Source organism: Syngnathus acus, chromosome 8 (genome assembly GCF_901709675.1).
Source record: "Syngnathus acus chromosome 8, fSynAcu1.2, whole genome shotgun sequence".
Taxonomy (NCBI): Eukaryota; Metazoa; Chordata; class Actinopteri; order Syngnathiformes; family Syngnathidae; genus Syngnathus; species Syngnathus acus.
The window spans coordinates 7,407,450-7,431,530 of NC_051093.1; the positions used below are offsets into that span (position 1 = coordinate 7,407,450).

General features: G+C 43.0%; 4 protein-coding genes, 1 long non-coding RNA gene and 1 other non-coding gene across 12 annotated transcripts; 3 read left to right on the top strand and 3 right to left on the bottom strand.

Annotated features, from left to right (window-relative positions):
* Positions 1 to 177: 177 nt before the first annotated feature.
* LOC119125597 lies at positions 178 to 4,448 on the bottom strand. Its single transcript, XR_005098504.1, has 2 exons — positions 4,192 to 4,448; positions 178 to 534 (listed from the first exon to the last, which is right to left on the bottom strand). It is a non-coding gene; the product is annotated as an uncharacterized LOC119125597 (long non-coding RNA).
* Positions 288 to 11,790, top strand: LOC119125584 (TRIO and F-actin-binding protein-like). Of its 5 annotated transcripts, none has more exons than XM_037256197.1 (18): positions 288 to 560; positions 1,296 to 1,441; positions 1,922 to 2,088; positions 2,394 to 4,362; positions 4,489 to 4,618; positions 5,052 to 5,123; positions 7,790 to 7,846; positions 7,936 to 8,004; positions 8,104 to 8,193; positions 8,276 to 8,385; positions 8,479 to 8,893; positions 9,323 to 9,560; positions 9,770 to 9,881; positions 9,950 to 10,109; positions 10,184 to 10,285; positions 10,657 to 10,743; positions 11,001 to 11,191; positions 11,288 to 11,790. In XM_037256197.1, the coding sequence occupies exons 1-17, from the start codon at positions 321 to 323 to the stop codon at positions 11,160 to 11,162; spliced, it is 4,326 nt and encodes a 1,441-aa protein (XP_037112092.1). In that variant the 5' UTR covers positions 288 to 320; the 3' UTR covers positions 11,163 to 11,191; positions 11,288 to 11,790. The 5 variants fall into 5 exon arrangements, with proteins under 5 accessions (XP_037112092.1, XP_037112094.1, XP_037112093.1 ...); XM_037256199.1 differs by having other exon boundaries at positions 4,489 to 4,606; XM_037256198.1 differs by having other exon boundaries at positions 1,925 to 2,088.
* Positions 11,791 to 12,123: 333 nt separating this feature from the next.
* Positions 12,124 to 13,171, top strand: ndufa6 (NADH:ubiquinone oxidoreductase subunit A6). The gene is made up of 3 exons (XM_037256223.1): positions 12,124 to 12,299; positions 12,678 to 12,793; positions 12,878 to 13,171. The coding sequence occupies exons 1-3, from the start codon at positions 12,161 to 12,163 to the stop codon at positions 13,007 to 13,009; spliced, it is 387 nt and encodes a 128-aa protein (XP_037112118.1). The 5' UTR covers positions 12,124 to 12,160; the 3' UTR covers positions 13,010 to 13,171.
* A 1,129-nt stretch (positions 13,172 to 14,300) lies between these two features.
* fam234b (family with sequence similarity 234 member B) lies at positions 14,301 to 19,058 on the bottom strand. Its single transcript, XM_037256207.1, has 13 exons — positions 18,958 to 19,058; positions 17,611 to 18,120; positions 17,425 to 17,538; positions 17,174 to 17,341; positions 16,916 to 17,031; positions 16,550 to 16,700; positions 16,322 to 16,466; positions 16,010 to 16,204; positions 15,857 to 15,935; positions 15,619 to 15,786; positions 15,321 to 15,441; positions 14,987 to 15,213; positions 14,301 to 14,839 (listed from the first exon to the last, which is right to left on the bottom strand). The coding sequence occupies exons 1-12, from the start codon at positions 18,992 to 18,994 to the stop codon at positions 14,987 to 14,989; spliced, it is 2,031 nt and encodes a 676-aa protein (XP_037112102.1). The 5' UTR covers positions 18,995 to 19,058; the 3' UTR covers positions 14,301 to 14,839.
* On the top strand, positions 18,968 to 23,929 carry poldip3 (polymerase (DNA-directed), delta interacting protein 3). Of its 3 annotated transcripts, none has more exons than XM_037256209.1 (11): positions 18,968 to 19,152; positions 20,171 to 20,247; positions 20,934 to 21,034; positions 21,177 to 21,604; positions 21,707 to 21,748; positions 21,837 to 21,914; positions 22,002 to 22,220; positions 22,338 to 22,415; positions 22,530 to 22,659; positions 22,817 to 22,883; positions 23,004 to 23,929. In XM_037256209.1, exons 1-11 carry the CDS (start codon positions 19,027 to 19,029, stop codon positions 23,215 to 23,217), a joined length of 1,560 nt encoding a protein of 519 aa, XP_037112104.1. In that variant the 5' UTR covers positions 18,968 to 19,026; the 3' UTR covers positions 23,218 to 23,929. The 3 variants fall into 3 exon arrangements, with proteins under 3 accessions (XP_037112104.1, XP_037112106.1, XP_037112105.1); XM_037256210.1 differs by having other exon boundaries at positions 19,005 to 19,152; positions 21,704 to 21,748; positions 23,004 to 23,928; XM_037256211.1 differs by lacking the exon at positions 20,171 to 20,247 and having other exon boundaries at positions 18,987 to 19,152; positions 21,704 to 21,748; positions 23,004 to 23,928.
* LOC119126438 lies at positions 19,526 to 19,679 on the bottom strand. The gene has a single exon (XR_005098661.1). It is a non-coding gene; the product is annotated as a U12 minor spliceosomal RNA (small nuclear RNA).
* Positions 23,930 to 24,081: the final 152 nt, after the last annotated feature.

Here is a 24,081-nt window from a genome sequence, read left to right on the forward strand (position 1 = left end):
AATAACTAGACAATTAACCTGTTTCCTGATCATCGTTATTTCAGTGTACAAATAACCATTTTGACATTTTTGTCTGGTGGTGTGCTGTGTGTTTTTCTATTGTTAAATACACTGATTATAGAAAGTCTACACACCCCTGTTTAAATGTCAGTGGTTTGTGCTATTGAGAAAATGACACCAAGATGAATCATTTAATCGTAACCTGGACAAATCAATCAACAGAAATATTGTTTGTAATATCACATTTTTGCGAATTCCCTCTCTGCTTTTATGCCTCAGTTCTCAACACAGGATGCGATGATATTTCACATTCCAAAATCATGCCTCTCTCCGATGACGAGCCCGTATGCCCCAAGTTTCAACCCAACATCTTCGACCCCTCCCGCTGCCACGACTGCCTGCGTCAAAGGCGCCTTCATCACGACGCTGGGGACATCACCGAAGCGGCTCCGTCCACTCTCGACGCCGTCACCGGAGCCAAACTTCTGACGAGACGGGGCAATGGAATGCTCTTAACGCCAATCTCTTCTCAGGCTGAGGAAAAAGACACCAGCAGCAAGGTGAGAAAGATGAGGTAGGACAGGAAGAAGGTGCAGTATGTTGCTCGGCAGAATCTGTGATGACTGATGGGATTAGTCGGGCCTGATGAGAGAGAATCGAAGTAGGGGTCAAAATAGAAGGTTAAAAGTCATCCTGAGTGTTGAGACAAACTACTCATACAAGAAAAGAATTAAACAATGTGATACTTGAAAAGAAAAAAAATTTATATTGCGTAATGTCTCACTTAACTCACGAGCCACTTCATTAGGTGCATCTGCACCTAAATAATTATTGAATCTAAATAATATATATAAATATCATAAATAATATAAATATCCATCCATCCATTTTCAATAATATAGCCAAAAATAATATATCATATTTTGGTTGCCTTATTTATAGTCTTATCAGTGCAATTAGACATTTAATATGTACAGCAGTATATCATGTCTGCTATTCTACAAGAGGGTATCTAAGTCACGATAAAATTAAAACGGGAGTTTGCGCTGAGAAAAAAATGTAAATAATGAATGATCAAGGCCTTAAGCTGTGTCAAGTTACAGAGGTGTAACCCTAATCGAACAACAGACTGCACATGTGAGTGTGTCGGAGGTGAGGGAGTGTTGAAAGAGACAAGAACCTGTCAGCCGGATTTCAGTATTATTTGAATACCAAATTAAGTGATCGTAAATTTATTCGAAGAAAAAGTGGTCTCCTCTGAAGTTGTGATTGGTCCATGTCGATCATCCTATCAGGAGGATTCGGACCGTTTGTCGCCGGTGAGCAGCTATTGTGATGTCACTCGAGGTTGTCCAGGTCATGTCGAGAGCTCTTTGCGTATTCTGAGCCCGGACTGTGAGCTGAATATCTGGGACGGAGATGACGACGACAGCACCGACAGGTAACAATTCAAACTGGATTACATATTTCGAAGTTCACCATGTCACTTGTGATTTAATTTAATTTATTTTTTATTCACAGTGGAAGTTCAAGTTGTTCTTTTGGCGTTATGATCATCTAGAATAGTTAGGTACGATAAGGTCAATAAATAATGTATACTTTAGGTACTTTAAGGTAAATAAATCATGTACTTTCGGTGTTATGATCATCTAGAATAGTTAAATGGATAATGTACAAAATAAAAAGTCATCCACAACCTTTTTGTTTAAATTAAATTTAATTGCTGGTATGTAGCAACATGTGACAGATAAAAATATACTGCAAAAAAGGATTTTCAAAATTTGGAGTTTGAAAATGAATATATGTTTTGAAATGTGACGTCCTGTATTTCTTTTTATCTCATCAGTTCCCATCAACATGTTTTCTTTGCTCATCTTTCCTTTTAATGTCCACCTCCATCCATTCTATAACATCTTCCAAGCAGCCATCTTGACCCGAGTGACTACCAGGAGCTCAGTGGCTCTGGCAGTGCCGAGGATGAATACCCATCATTGAGAATGGCTCGACTTGAGCCGCCACCTCATGGAAGGACCTCTCGGGCCTGGATGGATGAAGCTCACATCGGGGATAGCTTCAACAGGCGTTCAGGTCAGTGATGTGCTGTCAGGGTCACCAGGGTCAAGTAGCAAGCACTGACCTACAATTACAACCCAAATTCTCAAATACAAAATTCATGAGGCCAGAGCTTTTTTTTTTTTTTGGAGAATATCCATGTGTGAACCTGACTTACTGCCTCTGACTGTATCCTGTTACAGCCAAAGGTGTTCTTTACCTGGCAATACTTGTGACGCCACTACCTGAGGTGTCCCTGGGCAATCATCAGTAACCTAATATATGTCACCACTCCTTGATTCTACTTTTGTCACATTGTTTTAACTTCACCTTCCCACCAGGGTTTAAAGAAGAACGAGAGAAGCGGGAAAGCGGCTACTTCTCTCTGGGGAGGGCGGCGGGTGCCCGGGCCCCCCGTGATAACAGCCCTCAATTTCGTCATTTTGAGAGAGGCCATCCTGTCTTTAACAGTAAAGACGTTGAGCCCAAAGATATCATCCCCTTCAGAAACCCCAATCTTGGTCTGGCCTCTGAAAGGCAGGTACCCCCGATTTTGGATGAAGAGCTTCCTGTGGAATTCCCTCCACCTGACCCCTACGACATTGCCGTTGAGGTTGAAGCGCAGGTCGGCGCTCGTTCGCCCAGTCCGACTCCGTTTAAAATAGCGGAGTCTCTGGCTTCTGTGGAACGAAAAGGTTTCAGCGGTTCTTACGGTAGAGGAAACGCTTCTTATAATTCTTCCTACCGACAATCTGACCGCTTTGAATATTCGAGGCCAAGCTCAGCTCTGCACTCTCGCTCTTCCTCCCCGGCACGTGGAAACGCTCGATTGAGGGTTAGTGACTTTCCTTCCGCTAACAGAGGGCATACCGTTGATGATGGAGGGTGGTCTCAAGGTAGAGAGCCACGATTGAGAGGCTCCTTGCAAGGATCACAAGGACGACGTGGAGACTCTGGAACTTTGCCGAGAAACTTTAAAACTCTTGCTGGTTCGGTCAAATCCCAATCCAGTACAGTTTCTGATTTTCGGAGTGCCTTACGGAAAACAGAAGTGAGTGGTCGAGGTCTTGAGAGCAGGAGCTCATCTTCTGGCAAAATATCACTCCACAAAACTGAAAATATTGTCAGTTCATTACACAGACTCCATAGTCATACAAACGCTCCATCTCGTAGACCTTCGGAGACTCGCCATGAAAGTCGTGGGTCTTCACCCTCAAGAAGAACTTATAGTTCAATGGAGCAATCTGGACTTCGTAAATCAGAATCAATGACATCGCTGGACGGAAGAAGTCGTCATGGACGCTGCGGGTCTCCCATAAGAGAAGGCTACGACATTGAAAGTCAGGCTCTCCTGCGGAATGGACTTCATGGCCAAGATCTTGAAAACTCAAGCAGCTCCCCAACCCGATATGCTCATGACACAATGAGTCAACCCAAATTTAACAAGACAGGCAATAGTAGCCAAATCCTTGATAGCCATTCTGAAAAAAGATCCTACAAAACAACTGGTCAGTATCCACTTCGAAAAACAGCTAGCAGTACTTCAATTAATCGCGAAAGTCGACATTCCTCTCCTTCAAGGAGAAGTTATGAAAGCCGAACCCAGTCTGGATTGCGCAAGTCTGACGTTAAAGGTTATGGCAGTCATAACTCTTTGCCATCGAAGCAAATTTACGGTACCCCTCACCAAACCTCATTTCGTAACAATAAACTTAGCAGTTCTCCAAAGAGAAATAATAACAATAGCCGAAACTCTTCCCCGTCTAGAAATACCACCAATGACCCTCCAGGCTTTTCTCTCCTCAGAAATGCCACCGCTGGAGAACATTCATATCAGAGACAAAACAGTTACGGTGATTCCAAATCTACCGCCGATCGCTCTCCACGATCATGGCGGGGATCGACACACTCCCTCCGCAGCTCCTCGCTATCCCGTGCCGCTTCTCCCACCGTGCAGAATGCAAAAATCAACAGAAACGCTTCCGTCACCTTGCAAACTCCGAGAAGTCCAGGCGGTGCCCGGTCTAGGGCAGGAAGACACAGTCTCGAAAATCAGTACGCCTCCCCTAATGACAAAAGACCTCATCATGCTCGGAGGAGTCCTTCCCCTGTACCTCGGGTGAAAATGCAAAGTCATACCTTATCGCAGAGCTCCATAGATTCCTCTGAGTCTGTGGCATCTGCTGGAAGAAACAAGGAGGAATATGCCACCCTGGCTGATCTACCCAAGGTCAAAATGATCCATCCGAGAGATGACCACATAGAGCAACCTCAGCGCCCGAGGAGACAGGAACTCTTCAAACCAGCCAGGTTAGATTTAACTGAACTCAATAATACCAATTCACCATGAGATGTTCTTCGGATGTTCTAATGGACTCTTACACCTTCTTCTCTACATTTCATTGATTCATCTGAACTCTATTGTACTGTTTTCAGCCACTCCCTGAGCAAGCATCCCTCCAGAGAGTGGGAAGACAAAGAGGAAACTAACAGAGATGGGTATTATGGTGGCAGTGGGTATTTATCTCGTGCTCACTCCTCCTTCTCGTTGCAGGTAGGTTCACAGGTATGTCCCCCATCGCTCGTCCAAAATAAAAGTTTTGGGAAGCATTTGTACTTTGTGCAAAGGCGGAGCACAGTCATGCTTTTGTTACCGTGATGATTGGTGAATCACAAACTAATGCAGCTAACTGTGTTAATGCTAATCTATGCTAGCAGCGTTGTTTACGATATGGCTTCGTGTAGTGCGGACTCTGGTTGTCACGTGAAAATGGCAGAACTGGGAGTGCCTCCATGGGCGGAGAAACTTGCTGCAGGTAGTAGTAATGAAATTAGCTCCGCTGTTGCGTGACTGGAGGAAAGAGCTCATAGCTTTTGGAGAAGGTCAAATAAAGTTCATCTGTAAAAGTTGTAGTGCTTTTTTAATTAACCTAATAGTTTGTGAATAATTTTGATCAATATTTATAGTATGGTACTTTTCCTCACTATGACTTTTTTAGAGGTCTTGCAGTCCAACACCAGATGAGGGCAGTTCTTGGAAAGATTCTTATCACAGATCAGCACCGATGCAGGTATGTGATACAGATAGTATAAACAACAATCCTCCCCTTTTTTTCTGTTGATAATCAGATCATATTGCCCAGTGTTCACAGATCATGTTTATTTTTGTCTCTATGTGCCTTGCTTCTGCACCCTCTTGTTGTTGCCGGCCGCGCACTTGTTTTGGAGACTCTCGTATTGCCTACGGGCATTTCTTCAGATTGAGCTTTGTCACTTGTGGTGTGCTGGCTGGGGCATGTGTTGAAATTCCTGGGCTGCATTAAGTGAAACCAACAGCGACAAAGCTGGGTGACCCGGATTTAGGTGGTGTGGACCTTAGATATGTATACTTAGATACCGCCTTGGTGCTAATTGCACGTCTATGTTGAGACCATATTGGATGTGCAATCATGGAGGGGTTAGTGAAGATGGCTTATTTATTTGCTGCTTAAAGCTGCTTATTTTTCTCTCTCTGTACTAAAGCAGGGCTTGACCAAATGTTGGAGGTCAGCGAATTTTTTTAAAAACGTATTTTAAAATATCAAATAAAATGCTGGCAGGGCCTATATGGAACGTTGATAATTTTGTTTGGCACATTTGATGAGTCCTCATATCACACTTTTGTCACAGCACACTGATTTCAAATTGCTGTCCTAAAATATTAAACTCATGACATTCATTTAGTTTAATTATAACCATGACCAGACCTAATTATAACCATGACCAGACCCAAGAGTTGGTGTGGGTCAGCCGTTGTCCTTGACCAATTGGGTTTAAAGTGTGACAGAATAAGGAGCACTGAGAGAAATTTCACCCAGGACAAAGAAGATTAAAAGTTACGTTTGCTAAAAATGCATTTATTCTGTGCAATCTGTAGATTGTCACTCTATGGCTGGTTTAGCCGATATTTGCAGATATGCCACATCAAAGATGGCCGACGTGAGGACGTATTTACAGCAACAGGCTAAGCAGGGATGTCTAGGCGCTCGCAGTGACTCTCCGGTGCTGCGTGCCGCGAGCGGGAGCTACCGAGCTGCGTTTTCTCCTTCAAAGAGTCGAGCGGAGCCGCCCAGGAAGTGAACATCAAGTCCAAAATACTAGTGGGGTCGCTGCAGTCCAACTGCACGCCGCATATTTTCTCCTCTTTCGTCGCATTTACTTCAAACGTAACTACCGGAGTTCGCGTCTTGCTTGAGATTCTCGTTTGGTGGGACCGTGAATGGAGCGTTGGTCCCGTAAAAGAAAGTTGTGCTACTTTATTCACTCGTTAATGAAGTCAAATGGAGAGTTCTGATAGAAGAGAAGTATAAGTTTTTATTTTTCATGAGTTAACGGTACTTTGTTGTTTTTCAACCCCGTCCTAACCGGATCCTGTTATCATGACGGTAAGTTGGTCTTTTTTTTCTTCTCTTCTCTTCAAAGCGACGTCTTTCCTTTCTTCCTTCCTCAAAGATCGACACTTTTGCAAGTGAAGCCGTTCAAATGGCAATGACTTCGTTCTGAAATGCTGTTTTGCGTTTCCCGTACACATGTTATTACATGCCATCTTTAATGAGCCATAATGGGCAACGTGTTTGTCACGGTTCAAGGGTGTGTTTTAAGTTGGTAGCTTTATGCTATTTACGCTTTCAAAACTGTTCAAACACGATCATGCTTTCCAACTCCGATTTTCTGTATTTCTAATGCCAGTCTAGCGTCTAAAAAACGTGCCGATCGCTTTATTTACGTTATGTGATTGTTTACAGCAAAATATGTCAACTGCTGCGTGTTTTCGTGTACGCTAGCAACTGCATTGGCGCGTTGTCAACAATAAAGTAATTATACATTGTACAATATGCAAGGTAAAGTAGAAACCACCATGGACAACAAATTACCGATTGTTTTGTCTTAACTGTAATTTGTTATAAAGCACTTAAAAAGAAAACAAAAAACGCAGTAAATTTGTACGTACATGGGCGTTGATCTGGGGGTTAGGGGCGGGGGCACTGCCCCCCCTCGCCTCCTCGATACGACATATTGGTTGGACAAAATGCTTGTAAACATTAAACATCAGCTCAGATAGGCCCCTGTTCAACAATCTGATACAATCCAAAATATATTACCGATACATTGGAACCTCAAAGGTCAAACACAATCTGGTCTGGGATTCTGATGGAATGCCAGTTTTTGTTTGACTTTCGGCTTGGCTCCTATTTGCTTTAAACTTTTCCTTTCCCTAAACATTTGGTCTAATCTAAAGCAAAGACTCACCAAAACCTCACTATTAACTTCTGCATGTTTTTTCCTGTAGTTTAAAAAAAAAAAAAAAAGCAGAAACAGGATGACTATTGCAAATAGGTTAGGGGTTAGTTTGAAAACAATCTGTCACAGGGTTACGACAAGAGTGACTGACACTCTTACACTCTTAAAACGCCTCTCCAATGGTGATAGTGATTTCCTTGTCTGGAGAACTACGCTGTGACTTTTCGACCCTGTGACTAATGTTGCAACTTTGTTGTGGAGCACTAGAACTTGAACATTTTACATACAGTGGATATAAAAGGTCTACAGGTCACATTCATGGAGAAAAATATGAATTATTTTCTCATTTTTCGGCATTTGAGCAAGAGTGTGATGACTGTATATTCAGTGAAAGTTACATTCATCAAGCACAAATGCAATAACTGCCTGACATTGTTTGTGATTTTCTGCCCCACAGCCCGACCTCCTAAACTTCAAGAAGGGATGGATGTCTAAACTGGATGATTGTGGAGAGGTACAAAAAAAAGCAAGTCTTTTCCATGACATTAAGTATTGAAAAGAAAAAAAAGAAAAAGATGTTAAAATGTATATTTCTATATTCAGTGGAAGAAGCACTGGTTTGTTTTGACTGATGCTGGGCTGAAGTACTACAGAGACTCCAGTGCAGAAGAGGTACGTTTAGTAGAGTTGAAGCCGAAATAAACATCATTTAAAAAATAAAACCCGCATTGAAAAATTAACTGAAAAAGGGATCTTTGGTGTTCTTGACAGAAAGATGACTTAGATGGCGAAATTGATCTGAAATCTTGCGTCAAGGTGTCTGAGTTTGATGTGGAGAAGAACTATGGCTTTCAGATACAGGTGATTGATTGTTGTTGTTTTTTTTGTTCATGTTATCAAAATGTGGCAACATCTTAGAGCATTTACATCTGTCATTCCACAGACACGAGAGGCCATGTTCACTCTTTCTGCCATGACAGCGGGAATCAGGAGGAACTGGATTGAGGTTTTAAAGAAATGCATCAGGCCCAGCACCTCACCAGACATCACACAGTAATTTCTGCATTGTTATTAATAGAAAATCTTTTTTTTTTGTGATCTTCAATACGTGACTTTTTTTTTCTTTTTTCAAATATTCTCCACCAGGTTGCCTGATAGCAATAGTGACAAAGAAAACTCCCACTCGCGCCTACAGCTGCCTCCCCGGAGACCGTCATCGCGGCACGCCGACGTTTCCTCTGAGGTTCCTCCCTCTCAGCGCAGGTTCGACTACGTCGAGCTGTCCCCTGTTCCTGCGTCGTCCAGCCACGCACAGGCCAATCAGAGAGCCGTCGGGGAGGGCCAGCAATGGCAGGAGGACAAGACACGAGAAGCCACGAGCAGTCAGTGGGAAGCTGTCCTGTCTCGGAAGAGCGCCAGCGGAGGTGTCAATCAAAAGCTACGCACGGAGGACGAGATCGAGAAAAAATGGGCCGAGTTTGAACGGATGCCTTTGAAGGAGAAACCGACAGTGGGGTCACGACCTTCCAGCCAGTCAGCCAATGAGGCGCTGCAGAGGGAGGTAGTGTGTGGACAGGTTTTTTGTTTAATTTGCTAACAAAAGAAACATGCAAATTAATCTTCATCTATTTCGATGAAGTATTTCCCACTTTCATCCTTTTAATACTTCAAGTATTCTTTCATTTGCTCTTGCAGTTTTCCCCATAAGTTCAAAATTTCTAGATGGAATTACAAACGATGGGGCGGAAAAAATAATAAGTGGACTTGGGAATGCTGCAACTGCATCTTTTGCTTGCTGTGCGTTTGTGTGGTCTCTTTGGCATGATTTTTCTTATTCGCACTGCGCACACAGACCATGCTGCTCTTTTTCATAAATGACAGCCTAACAAACATGCTAAAGGTAGAAAAATTAGGTTGTCGCTTCTTAACCACAGAGCAGCGTATTGTTCGGACCGAGTGACGCTTTACCTCCGTCTTCGTCTCTCTCCAGGTGGCGTCACTGAGGCTTCAGCTTGAACAACTACAGGGGGGAGGAAGGGGAGGGGACGGAGGAGGGGTGGCGGGCGGATGCGGTCCCAACGGTCCGTGCGGCCGCAGCCTGACCGCCATGGACCACGCTCATCGGCAAGCGATGGCGGAGCTGCAGAAGCAGCACGACCGCCAGATGGCGGAGTTAGAAACGGAGAAAAGCAGGCTGCTGCTGGAGGAGATTCAAGATATGTCACGAGGTCAGCTTAAATACATTTTAGGAGGCTATAATTTTAAAAAGGGATGACTCGCACTGAAACGTTGCCAGTGGTGGATTGCGTAATGGTTCTTTGCGACTCTTGTTTCCGCAACCAAATCATCCATTTTTCTCATTCGTGAAATGTTTCATCGAATATAACTGAATTGGTTCAGGGAAGATCATGTTTTTTTAATTTTTTTTATTTTTCAGTAATGGAGGCAATCAAGAAGAAACACAAAGAGGAGCTGCAGAGAGAGGTGGAGAAGGTCAATCGACTAAGCAGTGGCTTGCTCGATCCGCCGACCTTGCACAGCCAACAACAGTAAGATGGATTTTGTCAGCATCGCCGCTCTCCAAATGAAAGCGATGCTCATGATGACGCGTCTGCAGGGAAGAGAGTCAGGCCTTGCAGAGAGAACTCGGCGGACTGTCGGAGCGCTACTCTCAGAAGTGTCTGGAGCTGAACCGAGCTCAACAGAACAATGCTGAAAGGGAGCGGGAACTCAGTCGAAAGGAGAGAGACCTTGAGCAACTCAGGAAGGAGAACCAAGTAAGTAACACAAAAACATCGGTACACATGCATGCTTTTCATGCCAATTCATTTTGGAGAAATATTCTTTCCAGAACTTAAAGGACCGTTTGGCAGAGGAGCTCATCCGCGTACGATGTAACAACTCCGATCTGGGTCCAAAGGACAACAAAAAAGACACATCTTGTGAACTAGAGGTGAGATCCGGTATTTTAACGTCAACACCGAAAGAAAATAAACATGACGACGTGCCCCTCGTATGCAAAGGAAGTATTTGTGCGTTTGCATCGCGAGTTGTGGCAATGAGGTGACGACACTGCCTCGCTCTTTTGTAAGCGGATTGTTGTAAACCGCAAGAAAGCTGCTGAAAGTTCAACTTAGAAACCTTCCTCATGCCTCCCCCCTCATTCACTGCAATAACATATTTTTAATAATCCCTTTTAAATGCCTCAAGCCTGTATTGGCTGACTAACCTAACATTTAATCTGTCGTTTGTGTTCATCATGTTACATGTGTGGCATGACTTTTGGAGCAGGAAATGGAAACCACCGTGTTGTTCCTTTTCCAGGTACTTCTCAGGGTAAAAGAAAAGGAGATTGAGTACTTACATAAGGAGATCAGCTGTCTAAGGAATGAACTGCAGTTCCTTAACACGGTACGGTACGGTACTGCGTGTGTGTGTGTGCGTGTTATGACATACTTGAACTTAACAAGACTTCCAAGTAGTTACTTGACACCAAGATGCCACAAGATGGCAGCATCTCGTTCAGCAAAGGTCCATGATACCAAGACGTCACCAAACTTTTACTGCTCTGTGTAGACTGAGCATAAGAAAATCAAAACGTTTTGCAGACAGTGCTAATTTGCAAAAGAAAATCCACCAATAATTGAGTGTCCATCATTCACAACCAGGAGAAACGTCTGGCCAGCGAGCGATACGCCGAGGTCAATGAGGAGCTGAGTGGCATTAAAGGTCGGAGTGAGCGGGAGATCCAGAGTCTCAAGGAGCACTTGAGGCTGGCCATGGCTGCACTGCAGGAGGGCCAAAGGCTGGGGAACAGCATGGACCACTGAGAGTTCGCTGACAATCCCTGTTGTGAAAGGTTTGACTTCTTCTCAGATGCTAGCAAACAATACCCGTTGTGTTTTTGTAGCGGTTGGACCATTTAAGAATTGAAATTACGTTTGCTGTTTTGCAGGTGTGTCTTCTTGGATGTGACTGAATGAACACATGAGAGAATATGGTCAAAGTTTGGGAGCGGACTGTGATCGTGCCTTTTTGTTTCAAGCATTCCGCCAATCAGCAGCACAGATGAGCTGTAAACTGGCTTCATTACACTGGACCACGTGTGACCAACTGCACTTTGCCATTTTTCCTAAAGCTTCTGCCTCTAGTGAGTGAAAGCATGTGAGTGCATTTTGTATTAAAACTGGAATAGTTGTCGGTATAGTTTCAGGTATTTTAGGTAATTTGATGTCAGCTTTTACTATGGATGAGCCAATAGATCCTGATGTGTCTGTTAGTGACTTGAGGCTGTTGAATGACATGACACAGAGCTACTGTCATCTCACTTTTTTTTATGCTGTACAGCTTTTTAAAAATATGCTTTGAAATGAAAGCTTTTTTTTTTTTGTATGTTATGAACAGGAAACGTGCTTGGTTATGTGACATCTTAAACTTTATTATATTTTATTCCTTGCACTTATTTTGTCCTGCTACTTCTTCCTCATTTTTCAACCAGTTCACGCCAACTTCAACATGTTCCAAAAATTCATGCCTTCCGGGCGTTCATTTTTTTCCCCCCTTCAAAAATTCTATATTCCTAATGTTTAAGGTTTTTCAAAATACCCAATTCATTCCCTTGACACATTTAATTTACACATTTACATTGCAAATTAATATTGAGCTCATTCAAGTGTGAATTTAAAATTTCACGGTTCCAGTGGCACTTTCAGCTTATCACTATTAACGTTTTGAAGTGTAAATTGGCTCCTGTCCGCTAGACGGCGCAACTCTTTCTTACTACACCACCGTCGAGTAAGTAACACCGGAAATCTCAACAGCAGCAGTCATGGCGTCCACTGCTGCGACCCGGACTGCGGCTGGTGCAGCCAAAGTTGTTAAGCCCATTTTTAGCAGAGATTTGGACGAAGCGAAACGCAGAGTCCGGGAGCTTTACCGAGCCTGGTACCGAGAAGTCCCGAACACAGGTATGTCGTTTCTGGACTGTCCCATTTTAAAGGGTTTAGGTGTCAAGGTCGTGTCTGTCAGCTAGCATTTCGCCGCTAAAGCAGCAAGTAAACAATTCTCGTTGAAGGCATATGTAATTAGGTTTTAAAAATTGTATCACTACATTGGTCGTCCCGGCGTATGTCTGCTACACTGCGTATCAACACGCTTTCTACGTCGGTTTTTCTAAAATGGAGACTGGAAGAGTCACAAGCATCCACAGTACTGAAACATTTCAGTTAGGCTTGAGCCATGTTGGCACTGCATTCAATGCATAATAACGATCATATTAACATTTAATATGTGCAAAGTGCGGAAGAAGATGCTGCTGTATCATAGTTTTACATTTGTTTCAACAGTGGCGACGTTTCAGCTGGATATCAACACGCAACAGGGCCGAGACAAAGTGAGGGAGATGTTCGACAAAAACAAGCATGTCACTGACCCCCGTCTGATTGACATGTTGGTCATTAAGGTAACACATAGAAGTTTTATTTCATTCCATGTTGGATAGGCCACACTTTAGTTGTTTCCTTTCTGCATTTAATGTCACTTGCAGGGAAAAATGGAACTCCAGGAGACTATCCACGTATGGAAACAGAAGACACATATAATGCGTTATTTCCACGAGTCTGAGGAACCACGCGGCACTGATTTCTTGTCCAAATTTTACCGTGCTAACGAACCCTGAACTCCTCCTCACCTTAGACCCCCTTGTCTACTGTGACAGGAGATCCCTTTACTGTAAATACAAATGTAACATCACACGTTCGTGTTGGTGTCTGTTAATAATGATCAAGCTTTTCCGAGATTGCTGTCAAAGGGGCCATTAAAGAGAAATATCCTAATTTGAGATTCTTATCCCAAAAGCTAAGAGCGGTCACCCATTTGTTTTGTAATATTGTTTTAGTCATGTGTACTTTATAATAGAAATTAATGTTTTTTTATGAAAATGCAAATACTGAAGAGTCACACTTGTACTGTTACTTAAAACAAAAATAGAGCACATTATCAAAAACTTTACTACTGCATGCAAAGACAAAAACCACAAGGACATTTTCAGGCTCAAAGACAGTTAAAAAAAAAAAAAAAAAAATCCTGACGAGGGGAATGGAATTCTCAGGAAACTGGTCCCCAGTAGATGTGTCAAAATGAAATCTGAGAGAAAAAGGAAAAAACAATTGAATGTTAAAAAGTGAATTGTTATGCCCAATCAGTTTACTGGAGCACATTGGATACAATGACATTAGTCTGAATATTATTCAGTATGTTTTATATTTTAGATGTATTATTCAGTACATGTCAGTAGTCAACGTTGGCAAACATTGTTTCGGTTATTCTATTTACGGGTTGTAATTGAACGCAGCATTTACCTGGCTCCAATGGTGTTGTTCTTGATTGGCTCGTCGACACGCTCAGTCGTCGTCATCATCGTCCTCGGGGACGAAGATGTCGTGTTCCTCCAGAAGCTCAGCGAAGTTCTTGCTGATTCGAGTCCCCACATACAAGAAGGGAACCACTACCACCGCAATCCGCCAAAGTCCGAAGGGGGTCTGCTTCCCGGTGTCCCACACCCCGCCATAGAAATTAATTGGTTACTTAACGTTAGTCGACATAGAAGGGGAGAAGTGTTTCCCCATTCAATGGTGAAACATCCAGTACCAGAAGTGAGGCTACACGCGGTATAAACACTCACCTTCTTCGGCTTGGGTAAAATGGCTCCGGAAGAGGAGCACACGGCCGTTCGACACGCTGTCACAGTCTTTGCCGGCGAGGCGAAGACGTTTCTGACAGCCGAGACCCGGCCAAGTCGACAAAGAGCCGACGCCATGATAAGCAGCGTTTGGATGCGACACGGCAGCAATGCGGAACCACGTTGAGGAGCTGGTGAGGGAACAGCGCCACCCAGTGGTAATTTATAGGCACAGCAAACTTACCCGTATTTTTACTGTTAAAAACAAAAACATCCCAGTTGCACAAAGAATTTATTTTCTCATTTTTAATACAGGAAGTTGCAGCTTACAATAAGATATCGTACTCATGAGCAGCCAAGTGAGAAAAAAATTAGAAACAGTATAAGACAATACATCAACTTAATAAATACTGTACAGCAATCAATCTTTTACACATAGCAACGTGAAAATTACCACATGATCATTTGAGGAGATTGTAAAGATTTGATCTGAGATCATGTAACACTGACCATTAAAAAGATTCATAAATGAATGACTGCATTTACACTTCCTTCCATTAAAACAAAGTGCCGTGATCAAGTCAGCAATTAGGCATTCAACAAAACATTTGTAAAATTCCATTCAAATAAATATACAAGTATTTAAGGAAACAAATGATAAATAACATGACTAAAAATGAGAAATACTTCACATTCAAATAACAGAAGAGAAATGAAGTTCCAATTAATTAGCCAAGATGTAAATAGCTTCAAATGAATCCCTTCTTAGTGCAGTTATCCAGTTGTACCCTTTCTTGTGTCCCAGCATGGTAGAAAAGCAGCATGTTACTAAAAACAATAATATTCATGCGCAGTGGTGCACATTGTATAAACTACCATCATTAAATTATTTGCACGGTGATGCTGTATATACCCATCATAAAACAGGTCAAATAAAACAGTTAATGACTTATGTTTATAAACACTTGCCCTTACCTAATATTTGAAGAACAGGTGTCTGTAAAACTTGTCAAGCTCAAACGTGTCAAGTTTACCAGTGACCCCAGTCTCCAAGCTCTCGCCTAATGTGACCACCCGTCCTTTGGCGATGGCCGCACGGAGTCGAATGCTCTTCACTATCCGAGCGGCGGGCTCCGAGTCGGGCGCCGGCCGTGGGGATACGGTGATGTAGGATGCATCTTTCTGCCGCTTTTCGTAGCTCACTGGCAGAAAAAAATGAAAGGTAAATTAATCATACCATGTCATTTACACCATTTTGAGAAGCTTTAGTATGACAGCAAAGACTGAGTTGACTACTTTTGACTTCTACCTGCGGCAGCCACTGCAGTATCGGTGGTCGTCGCCAACTGCATCAGGATTGTGGGATAGGCGGGGTGCAACAGGAAGAGCTTTCGGATGACTGGTTCTGCTGCCGTAACACCCGTGGCCACCTGTGTGCAAAGTTATAAACACTATATATCCCATTTATGATCATTATATCAAAGATAACATTATTATTATTGGATTGTGCAGGTGTGCCTGATGTTGACATTGTGTTTATAGTAGTTGAGTATTTAAATCTACTTGGATTGTCGCCATCTCAAAGCTTGTTCTCTTGGCAGACTCACAGTTGCCTTGGTGATATTCTTCTGTGCAGTGATTGGCTCGCTGGCCCAGAAGACAAAAGCTGATAGGCCAGTGGAAGTGGAGACCGCTGCCGTTTCCAAAACAAGACGGGGGCACACGAACTGTGCCGTCCAGAGAGGACGGCCATTTGCCCCGTCAATCACCTGCGCCTGTCATTCAAGAAATTAGGTAAACAAACATGCAGGATTAAATCATTCAAAAAAATTGTAATTGCATTACCTTCATAATGCCGTTTGCCGAGTGCTGAAAGAAAAGATCGAGGATTCCGTCATCATTAAAGTGTCCAGGAGTTGGTTGGCTGTAACGCACAAAGACATAATTTAAGGTGACATCACAAATTTGAGACTACAAATAAATTATTTTCCATTCTACCTGTGTATGGGGGCGGAATTAAAGGTCCACTGTTTGCGGGCATCCCTCTGTCTGAGCACAGAGATCTTGCTGAAGCCATACACCAACACCCAGTCGCTCTTACTGGAATTCAAGTTGGAAAGCGTGTCCAGGTTGTTGTGGTAAGTGCCAAAACCGGCCACCAGGGGCAGCAAGAACTCCACACGCTCAGATCCTCTACAAAGAAAAACACAAATTAATTTCTATTTAAATGTGTGGCTTCTGAGATTCTCCCCTAAATCTCTTATGGAGGCTTTCTGCTATGTCAAACTGCGTGTTGTTGCTAAGGCCAACCTGAAGATGTGTATGAAAGAGGAGGAGGAATTTGTTTTCTTCAATCCCTCCCAGCCAGGATCCTTCTGTCTTAGTGTGGGAGTCAGCGGTAACTTGCTGGTTGCACGGATGTAAATATCCCGCAGTGAGATGGCCACGACATTACCTAGGAAAACAGATGCAGATGTTTTGGTACATTTACAACTTCTGTCAAGTTCTATTCTTGTTGCACAATTATTCTTTATGTACCTAGGCCAAACAAGATGTAAGGTGCCCCTTGTTGAGTCTCATGCAGAAGAGGGCCAATCAGTTTCCCTTGTCCGGTGAGGTTGAATGACACAGACTGTCCGAGTGTCGCTCCAGTCAGCCCAGAAATTAACGTCAGGGAGAGATCCAGAGCCTGAAAGTGAAAAGAGCAAAATTATTCATGCGTTTCCAAATAACTGGAGGAATTCACTGTGCATGCAACAACAGTTATTATTTATTATTATTATATATTATGTAATTATATATTTTTTGCTCTGTAGATATCATTGGCCACTGCCACCCCCACAAGGAAAAAAAAAATCCTAGCTCCAGTGTGTGGAAGGGAAGTCAAGTGGAAAATGGCTGCACCTCGTTGGCAGGCAGGGTGGCTATCAGTAGATCTGGAACGGAATCTCCTTGGACATCTGGGAGTAACACAGCTTGGGATTCAATGTTCCTCAGCAGCGTGGACCACAAGTTCTTCCCTGTGAAGTCAAAGGAATCTCTTACATTGGCCTTTATACATAACGGCTTTGAGATGCTGAGATAAGTACACAAAGAAGAACATGGAGTTATCGTTCTTTGTATCTACGATAACTCTTCAGGCAAGTCTTCCAGGTCTCTCACCTGTGGTTCCATTCACAGCCATGATGATAGACTTCCCAATGAGGAGACATACAGGTAATGGTTTCGTGTTGAGCTGCAGACCACACTGAATATACATGACTGGCTCCCACATGACTTTCCTCCACAGGAGCTGCCCATTAGCACCAGACAGGACCACGGCGCTGTAAACTGGTTGCACAACAGGACGAGTCATTCCAGTTGAGGGGACAAGTACACCATAAGAGGTCAAAGCCTTTCAGGGTTCAACCTACTTTTGTTCCCTTGTGTGGGATGCGTGTCATTGGTCCACTCGGTGACACTGAGCAGCACGTCATCCACGGAATCGCCGTCGACGTCCCATAAGGCCAGCGCAGGTGGAGTTACACCTAAATGGAAGAAAAGATCATACATAAGTTGTCAATTTTTTTGTTCCCGGACAGTAACTATTGTTCTGTTACCTCCAGCATCTCCAAGTGCTCGCTCCCATTGTGGCCTCTTTGCCAATGCTCCTTTCTGACAGGGAATCAGGAATGCACAAAGAAGCACGAGAAGCATGGCGCAAACTAGAGGCACCAGAAAAAAGGAGGCCCGCACGGCATTCTTCCTCTTCAGCCTCTTGGCTTCCTCATCCGTCCCGTGAATCCTCAGTCCAGATCCCCCAAGCTGCTCCCTGTCCTCCCTTGACGGGCTCCAGTACTGCCCTCCTTTCACATCGTCTCTGCCCTGCTGGGATTTGTTGGGGAGTCGCTCTCTCCAGTCGTCCTCATCCTCCTGCGCCGAATCTCCGGCCACCACAAGTCGCCCGGATCGACTTCCCCGCAGCTTTGTGGAGCCGCCGGCGCCGTGGAAGGAGTCTCGGCCCAGACCGTTGCGGGGATAGTTGAGTACCAGGTCATCATCTTCGCTCTCGTCCTCGCTGTCTGCTTGGGTGAGTGGGTCGTACTCTCCCAGCTCCGAGCCCTTTTTTCCTTCACACGCACACACACACACAAAATTATATTGTCCAAATAAAACTCGTCAACTCGTGTCAAAGGTTACCACACTTGAAAAGATCCTTGCACAATTAAATATGTAACTTTGTCAAAAGGCCACCAAATCGCAATGTGAAGTGTTAAACATTACACACAAATAAAGTGCAGTGAATTCAATTGCGGTTTTAATGTACTGTGAAAAATAAACCAACATTTTAACATGTAAATCTAATTAATCGTAAATAAAAATGAACAAACATGAATCACTTTTAAACATACAATGTTAATTAACCAAATAATTGCCTCAAATGGTATTTAAGCTCCTATTAGTAAATTAACATGACGTATTTTAGCATGTTATCCTTTGCACATTGTTGCACAATACATTGTTTTTATTTTGTTTCTTTGTTTATGTAGCGCTATAAATCAGAAGAAAAATATGCAGGGATAAATTGTTAGTCTGTAATAACGTCAGTAATTATTATTTTTTAAATATACATGATATAGGAACCTTGACGGTAACTGTGATCAATAGGACAATGGGGTCTTGGGGGGGTTACTAGCTAGCGGACTGCTAGCGGGTAGCAGAAATGCTTACAAAGGAAAATTAGCGAGTACTTCCATAAATCTATACATGCGTACGATGTATGACATTTAAAAAAAAACAAAAACACGTGCCGATACGTTCAAGAGGCGACAGGAGAATGCAAATTAAGTGACACGTCAAAATAACGGATTTGCATGCGACAGATTCCCCGGTGTTTTGGGCAATGATCATATATAACAATAAACGTCACTACTTTATCTGTTGATATCATGCTATTTGCACCTTACCGGGTAGTTTTAGGGCACGGGACAAGGCTGCTGCCATTTCTCTTGGAGCGGATCTGCAGCACAGCGGTGATGAGCTGCTGGAGCCTGGAGGAAGGGACCGCACCACCCCCGCTGCGTTTGGAGCTGTGCGTGCCGAGTTGCATCATGGGGGTTGGAGTTCATCGTCGAGATGATTTTCAAGACATTGGAAGTGAGGTGTGTTTATAATGGACAAATGCTACCCTCTGTTGATGTTATTTTATAACAACACTCTCCTTAAGTAATGGCCTAAAAGACTAGTTAGTCATGATCCAGATTCTTATTAAATTATATTCGTAAATTATTTAAATTTAGGGGTAGAAATGAACAATCTTTCTGACTAAAGATGTAGCCAATTTCAGCGGAGGTAGTCATCAGCAGAGGAATTAATAGTGTGTGGTAGATTTATTACATTATTATATAATGTATTTGTCATCATAATAGTTAAGGAGTACAGAATGGTAGATTGCTTGTGTGCTTTGAATTTCAATTTTAATTTCCAGGGCTTGTTTTCTTTGTCAGAAAATTTTCTTTAACCGTGTGGGGGAACAGGGAAGATCCATGTCCTGCGAGGCATCAAGCAAAGTAGGCAAGTCACCTCAACGGGCGGACCTTTCCCCTTTCAAAAATTCATCTCGCAAATTGTACGAGGACACGGGCGTCACCCCGCGTCGTTATTTTCCTTACTCATCAGTTTAAGGCATAACCAATAGATGGTCGTGAGCTTGTGTATATGCACAGTGACTATATATGTACAGTCAAAGTTGTAAGAATGGCAACATAGCGTACTGAATTAAACTGTTCAGAATTTTTTTTTTTTAATATGTAATGTTAAATATTACAGTCGAGATCATTATGTTTTTTAATCACAGCATCTTTACTGTTAGTTTTGTTATTAGTGTCGCCAGTTTATGCGAAATTAATGCTTGTGATATGCGCAAAGGCTCATGGGGAACAGGACTGACCCACGATTCAAGAACAATCGATTGTAGATATGTTTTTGTATATGAAACTTAGTTTTGTCAACTAGTTTTTAGTAATTGTATCTATTCAAAATGGGTGTCGGTTTTATTTGGCCTATATTCGATGGACGGTTTACTACAAGAATATACTAGAGTTCATTTAACATAAAAGCCTTTATGAACCAACAAGGTTTCCGTAACGTTGTCGATCGCGCATGCGCAGTTGATTGCAGCTTGGCAAAATGGCGGACGTGTCTTTGGATGAAGTGATACGACAACGCGGAATAAACGTTAAGGTGCCGGTTAAACGGTAAAAGACTGCTAAATTACTTTATGTGTGGTTGATGTTTGGTAGTTTTTGATACTTTTCTGGCACTAAAACCGTTATCAGGGAACCGAGGCTTATTCAGGAACTTGCTGGCTAATCGTGAACTAGTGATAGCTTGCTCATGCTCTTACAGCGAGCGCTTGTCGAGTGCTAATATACGTGCATTAGCATTAGCTTGATGTTAGGCCATTCACATTGGAATCATTTAGTTTGGAATGCAATTCGTTTACTTATCACCCAATTCACAATAAATGTTTGTAATGGTGTCCGTTAAAATGTGTTAAGTATATACATTGTTTTGATGGCGTGTATAGTAACGTTTTGTCGTGCGCCTGTTATTTTTGCAGACTGGCTAATTTTAGCAGCTACGTACTTTTTAGATAGTAGCATGTGGTCTAGCCGTGACAATTCAGATTTACTTAACCGATTCAAGGTATTACTTATGATAATATACCAATGGATTCGTTACATTAAGTAATGATTACTCAATACGGAGCTACACTAGTAGTAAGGCCACTGACCGACTACCAAGGGTTGACCACCGACCTTAGTCTTACTAGTTACCCTTGTTCTGTGTGATTTGAGTAATAATCCAAAGGCAATTTGCAGCATTGTTATTCTGATATTGCTAAAGTTACTAACCTATTGTATTGCATCATCTATCCCAGAACTATGTTTGGACGGGGTGCAGGAGGGGTTGGCCGGACCTTTGATGCCCGTCAAAGGATTGGCGTGACTGATGCTCGGCAACGACTAGGAGGAGGACCGGGTAAGAGTGTTACAGTAGCATTCATTCATTCATTCATTTTCCAAGTCTATATAAAGATGGTACAGTCCTGACTGTATGTCTGTGTGAATCCTCTTCTACATTCGATTTATTAACGTCACGTGTTTTGTCCATATTTTGTCAGGATTTCCATTGAAAGATGCCAGAGAAAAGCTGGTTCAGAAAGATGCTCGCTTTAAAATCCGTGGCAGAGGTGGAGCGACAGCAGGAGTGCAGGATGCCCGTCAGATGATCAACTCGCGCAAACAGCAGCAGAATGTGTTCACTGTGCCTGTACAGGCCATCCAAAAGACAGCAGCGACACACCAACTGCAGAGCTACACACTCGTGCCACAGATGAAGATCCAAGCCAACAACCACTTTGCAGGTGTGAACACAAGGCTGTTTGGCCCAAACGTGCACGGACTGAGTGGGAGGGATGGCGCCATCGGCCATCTTAACAAGGGAATGACAGATGCTCGTGATAGGTTGAGCCTTAAGAGGAGCATGAGTAGTGGGCCGCAAACCCTGGCATCTGCTCTACTGCCTCTAAAAATAACCAAGACCATCCAGGTGAGCGGAAAGCCTTTCTGTATTGCACTACATCTGTATTGCGGATTTTCTTTTTTTAAACCAGTAAACTAAAACTCGTTGTCCAACCTCATTTTACAGCAGCGCCCAGTTGGAGTTCTTGGTGGAATGCGTCTTCACTCACAGGTATTACAAAAATTACATTTTCAGTTTCCAATGGTCTCATTTTTATCACGTTAGTGTAAAAAAAATAACTTTAATTTGTGTCCTGCAGCCGGTCTCAAATGATCACGACGGCCCTCCAAATAAACAAATCAAAATTACTACTTCCAACAATTTGCTTCAGTCACGGGTAAGAGTATATCTTGCGTCAATACAGACGTATTTCCTTATTACATCTCGCACATATTTCAACTTTTTCATTGTGATCATTTCACAGGATGGCCCAGTTGGCTCCCCATTTTCCATGTCAGCCCCAATAACCAAGGTGGTTAAAAATGATGCTTACTCAGCCCCTCGCCCTCCTGTCCCCATTGCCCCCACCCGGCCCACCGCTAGTACAACAACCCCTCGGCCTCCCGCTGCAGCCTTGAAGCCTGTTTCGAGGACTCTCCAGCACAGCTCGGCTCAACACAGCGCAGCGCCTCCACCCCCTCAGGTAAACACCTGTAACCAGTTTATAGACAATATGTCGGGTTACGGAATTTTTATACAGGAAAGCAAGACTTCCTGCCATAGTTGTGACCGGTTTAATGACATCTTGTCATTTTTTCAGCCTATTTTCAGCCCTTTGGAAGGCACCAAAATAACAGTGAATAACTTACATCCCCGAGTCAGTGAGGAAGACATAGTGGTAAGTAAATCCAAGGCTACATTTACACACATGGTTCAAAAGAGACTTTCCACCCTTCGTATCGAAATCATAGCTACCGACCCCTAAAAAAAAAACACATCGATTTGTTCACAGGAGCTGTTCTGCGTGTGCGGTGCCTTGAAGCGAGCACGCCTGGTGAAGGTGGGCGTCGCTGAAGTAGTGTTTGTCCGCAAAGACGATGCTGTTAGCGCATATCGAAAGTACAACAACCGCTGCCTGGACGGTGAGTGCTCAGAACAAACAACGCCATCAATGCGTGAAGATTTTCTGAATGAATTCAACGTGACGATATTTAGGGACTGTGTGGTTTACATTTGCTGTATTCAGGAAAGCAAGCATTTCCATTCATGCCTTTCTTTGTCTTCCTTGTTCACACACAGGTCAGCCCATGAAGTGTAATATTCACATTCAGGGAAATGTCATCACTTCTGATCAGCCCATTCTCTTGTAAGCGAGCTTTATGAAATTCTTTAACAGTGGTAAATGTTACTTAGACTAACTCGAATTTTACTATTGCTGGGTAAGTTAGGAAAGTTGACATGAAACTATTCGCCTGTTTTTTCCCAGGCGACTGAGTGACACCCCGGGCGCTGGCAGTGGGGCCAAGAAAGATGGCCTCCCTCCCGCCTTGTCTCGTTCTGCAAGCCAGAGAACGTCCCAGCCAACTCCTGAGGTGGACCCCCAGACAATCCTGAAAGCTCTCTTTAAGTCCACTGCGCAGTCCTCCTCAACCACCGAGCCCCCCAGCTCACAGGCCACTGCCTTCCGCATCAAAATATAGGTTGTCGCCCAAACCTGTTTCTGAACATATTGATGCATTCTCAGTGGGGTTCATCTGGACAGCAAGACACACACCACATGTAGAAAAGCAATTTGACACATTCAATACTCATAACGACTCAGTTGTATTTAGCATCCTGTGTTTTATCGGTCTGCTATTAGTCCCTGTTCTGCCAAGATGGAATAGTTGGACAACTGAATTTTCCCCAAAGCCAACTAATTTGGTGTGTGTGTAATATTACAAATTAGCACCAATTTGCTTACTTCACCCATACCCATTCATGATTCCTATAACAGTATTGTTTTTGAGCTGCACCTGTGTGCTCAGTTCATTCAGTTTCAGTTCACAAGAGAAAATAGACAATAATCCAAACTCATATTATTACACGGGACGCTTAGGTTGCCTTCCTTGCTGTATGTATACCTGATAAAAGGAGTCTTTTACACGGTTAAATAAAAAATAACCAGCGTGGTGGTCCAATTCCAAAGTTTACTTTGTACGTAAACTAGTTTCACCCAGTCAGATTTTGTTGTTGTTGATTGTGTGACTTTCATCATTTTGATGATTGGCTTTAATTTTTTGTTCCCTCCCGTAGTACACATATTTTGTACTGTAAATCACTTTGAACTTTTGATTTGCAAGTTAGAAAAATATTAGAGAGCTCATAAACTGTCCTATAATGTCATTAAAGAGCTAGCTTTGTAAAAAGGTTGTCCAAGGCTTGTTTTTCCACCCTTTTCTTTCCTGAGAAATTATTTGCCTATTTGAGCTGGTCTCGTTAGATTATGTTGATTCTATTTCATAATAAAATTGAGCGAGGAAACGCATTTCCCCTTCAAATTAAAATACACGACGGACGTCATT

Bases quoted from the DNA above. Each gene is read 5' to 3' on its own strand.
- LOC119125584 (XM_037256197.1), top strand. From the start codon at position 321: ATGCCTCTCTCCGATGACGAGCCCGTATGCCCCAAGTTTCAACCCAAC. The intron at 2,089-2,393 runs GTCAGTGATGTG...CCTTCCCACCAG, and splicing joins TAGCTTCAACAGGCGTTCAG to GGTTTAAAGAAGAACGAGAG. The intron at 7,847-7,935 runs GTACAAAAAAAA...TTCTATATTCAG, and splicing joins AACTGGATGATTGTGGAGAG to TGGAAGAAGCACTGGTTTGT.
- ndufa6 (XM_037256223.1), top strand. From the start codon at position 12,161: ATGGCGTCCACTGCTGCGACCCGGACTGCGGCTGGTGCAGCCAAAGTT. The intron at 12,300-12,677 runs GTATGTCGTTTC...TTGTTTCAACAG, and splicing joins CCGAGAAGTCCCGAACACAG to TGGCGACGTTTCAGCTGGAT. The intron at 12,794-12,877 runs GTAACACATAGA...TGTCACTTGCAG, and splicing joins TTGACATGTTGGTCATTAAG to GGAAAAATGGAACTCCAGGA.
- fam234b (XM_037256207.1), bottom strand. From the start codon at position 18,994: ATGGCAGCAGCCTTGTCCCGTGCCCTAAAACTACCCG. The intron at 17,032-17,173 runs GTGAGAGACCTG...TTGACTTCACAG, and splicing joins GGCTGTGAATGGAACCACAG to GGAAGAACTTGTGGTCCACG. The intron at 16,205-16,321 runs GTTGGCCTTAGC...TTTTCTTTGTAG, and splicing joins TCTTTCATACACATCTTCAG to AGGATCTGAGCGTGTGGAGT.
- poldip3 (XM_037256210.1), top strand. From the start codon at position 19,027: ATGAGCTGCTGGAGCCTGGAGGAAGGGACCGCACCACCCCCGCTGCGT. The intron at 21,035-21,176 runs GTAAGAGTGTTA...ATATTTTGTCAG, and splicing joins ACGACTAGGAGGAGGACCGG to GATTTCCATTGAAAGATGCC. The intron at 22,884-23,003 runs GTAAGCGAGCTT...GTTTTTTCCCAG, and splicing joins TCTGATCAGCCCATTCTCTT to GCGACTGAGTGACACCCCGG.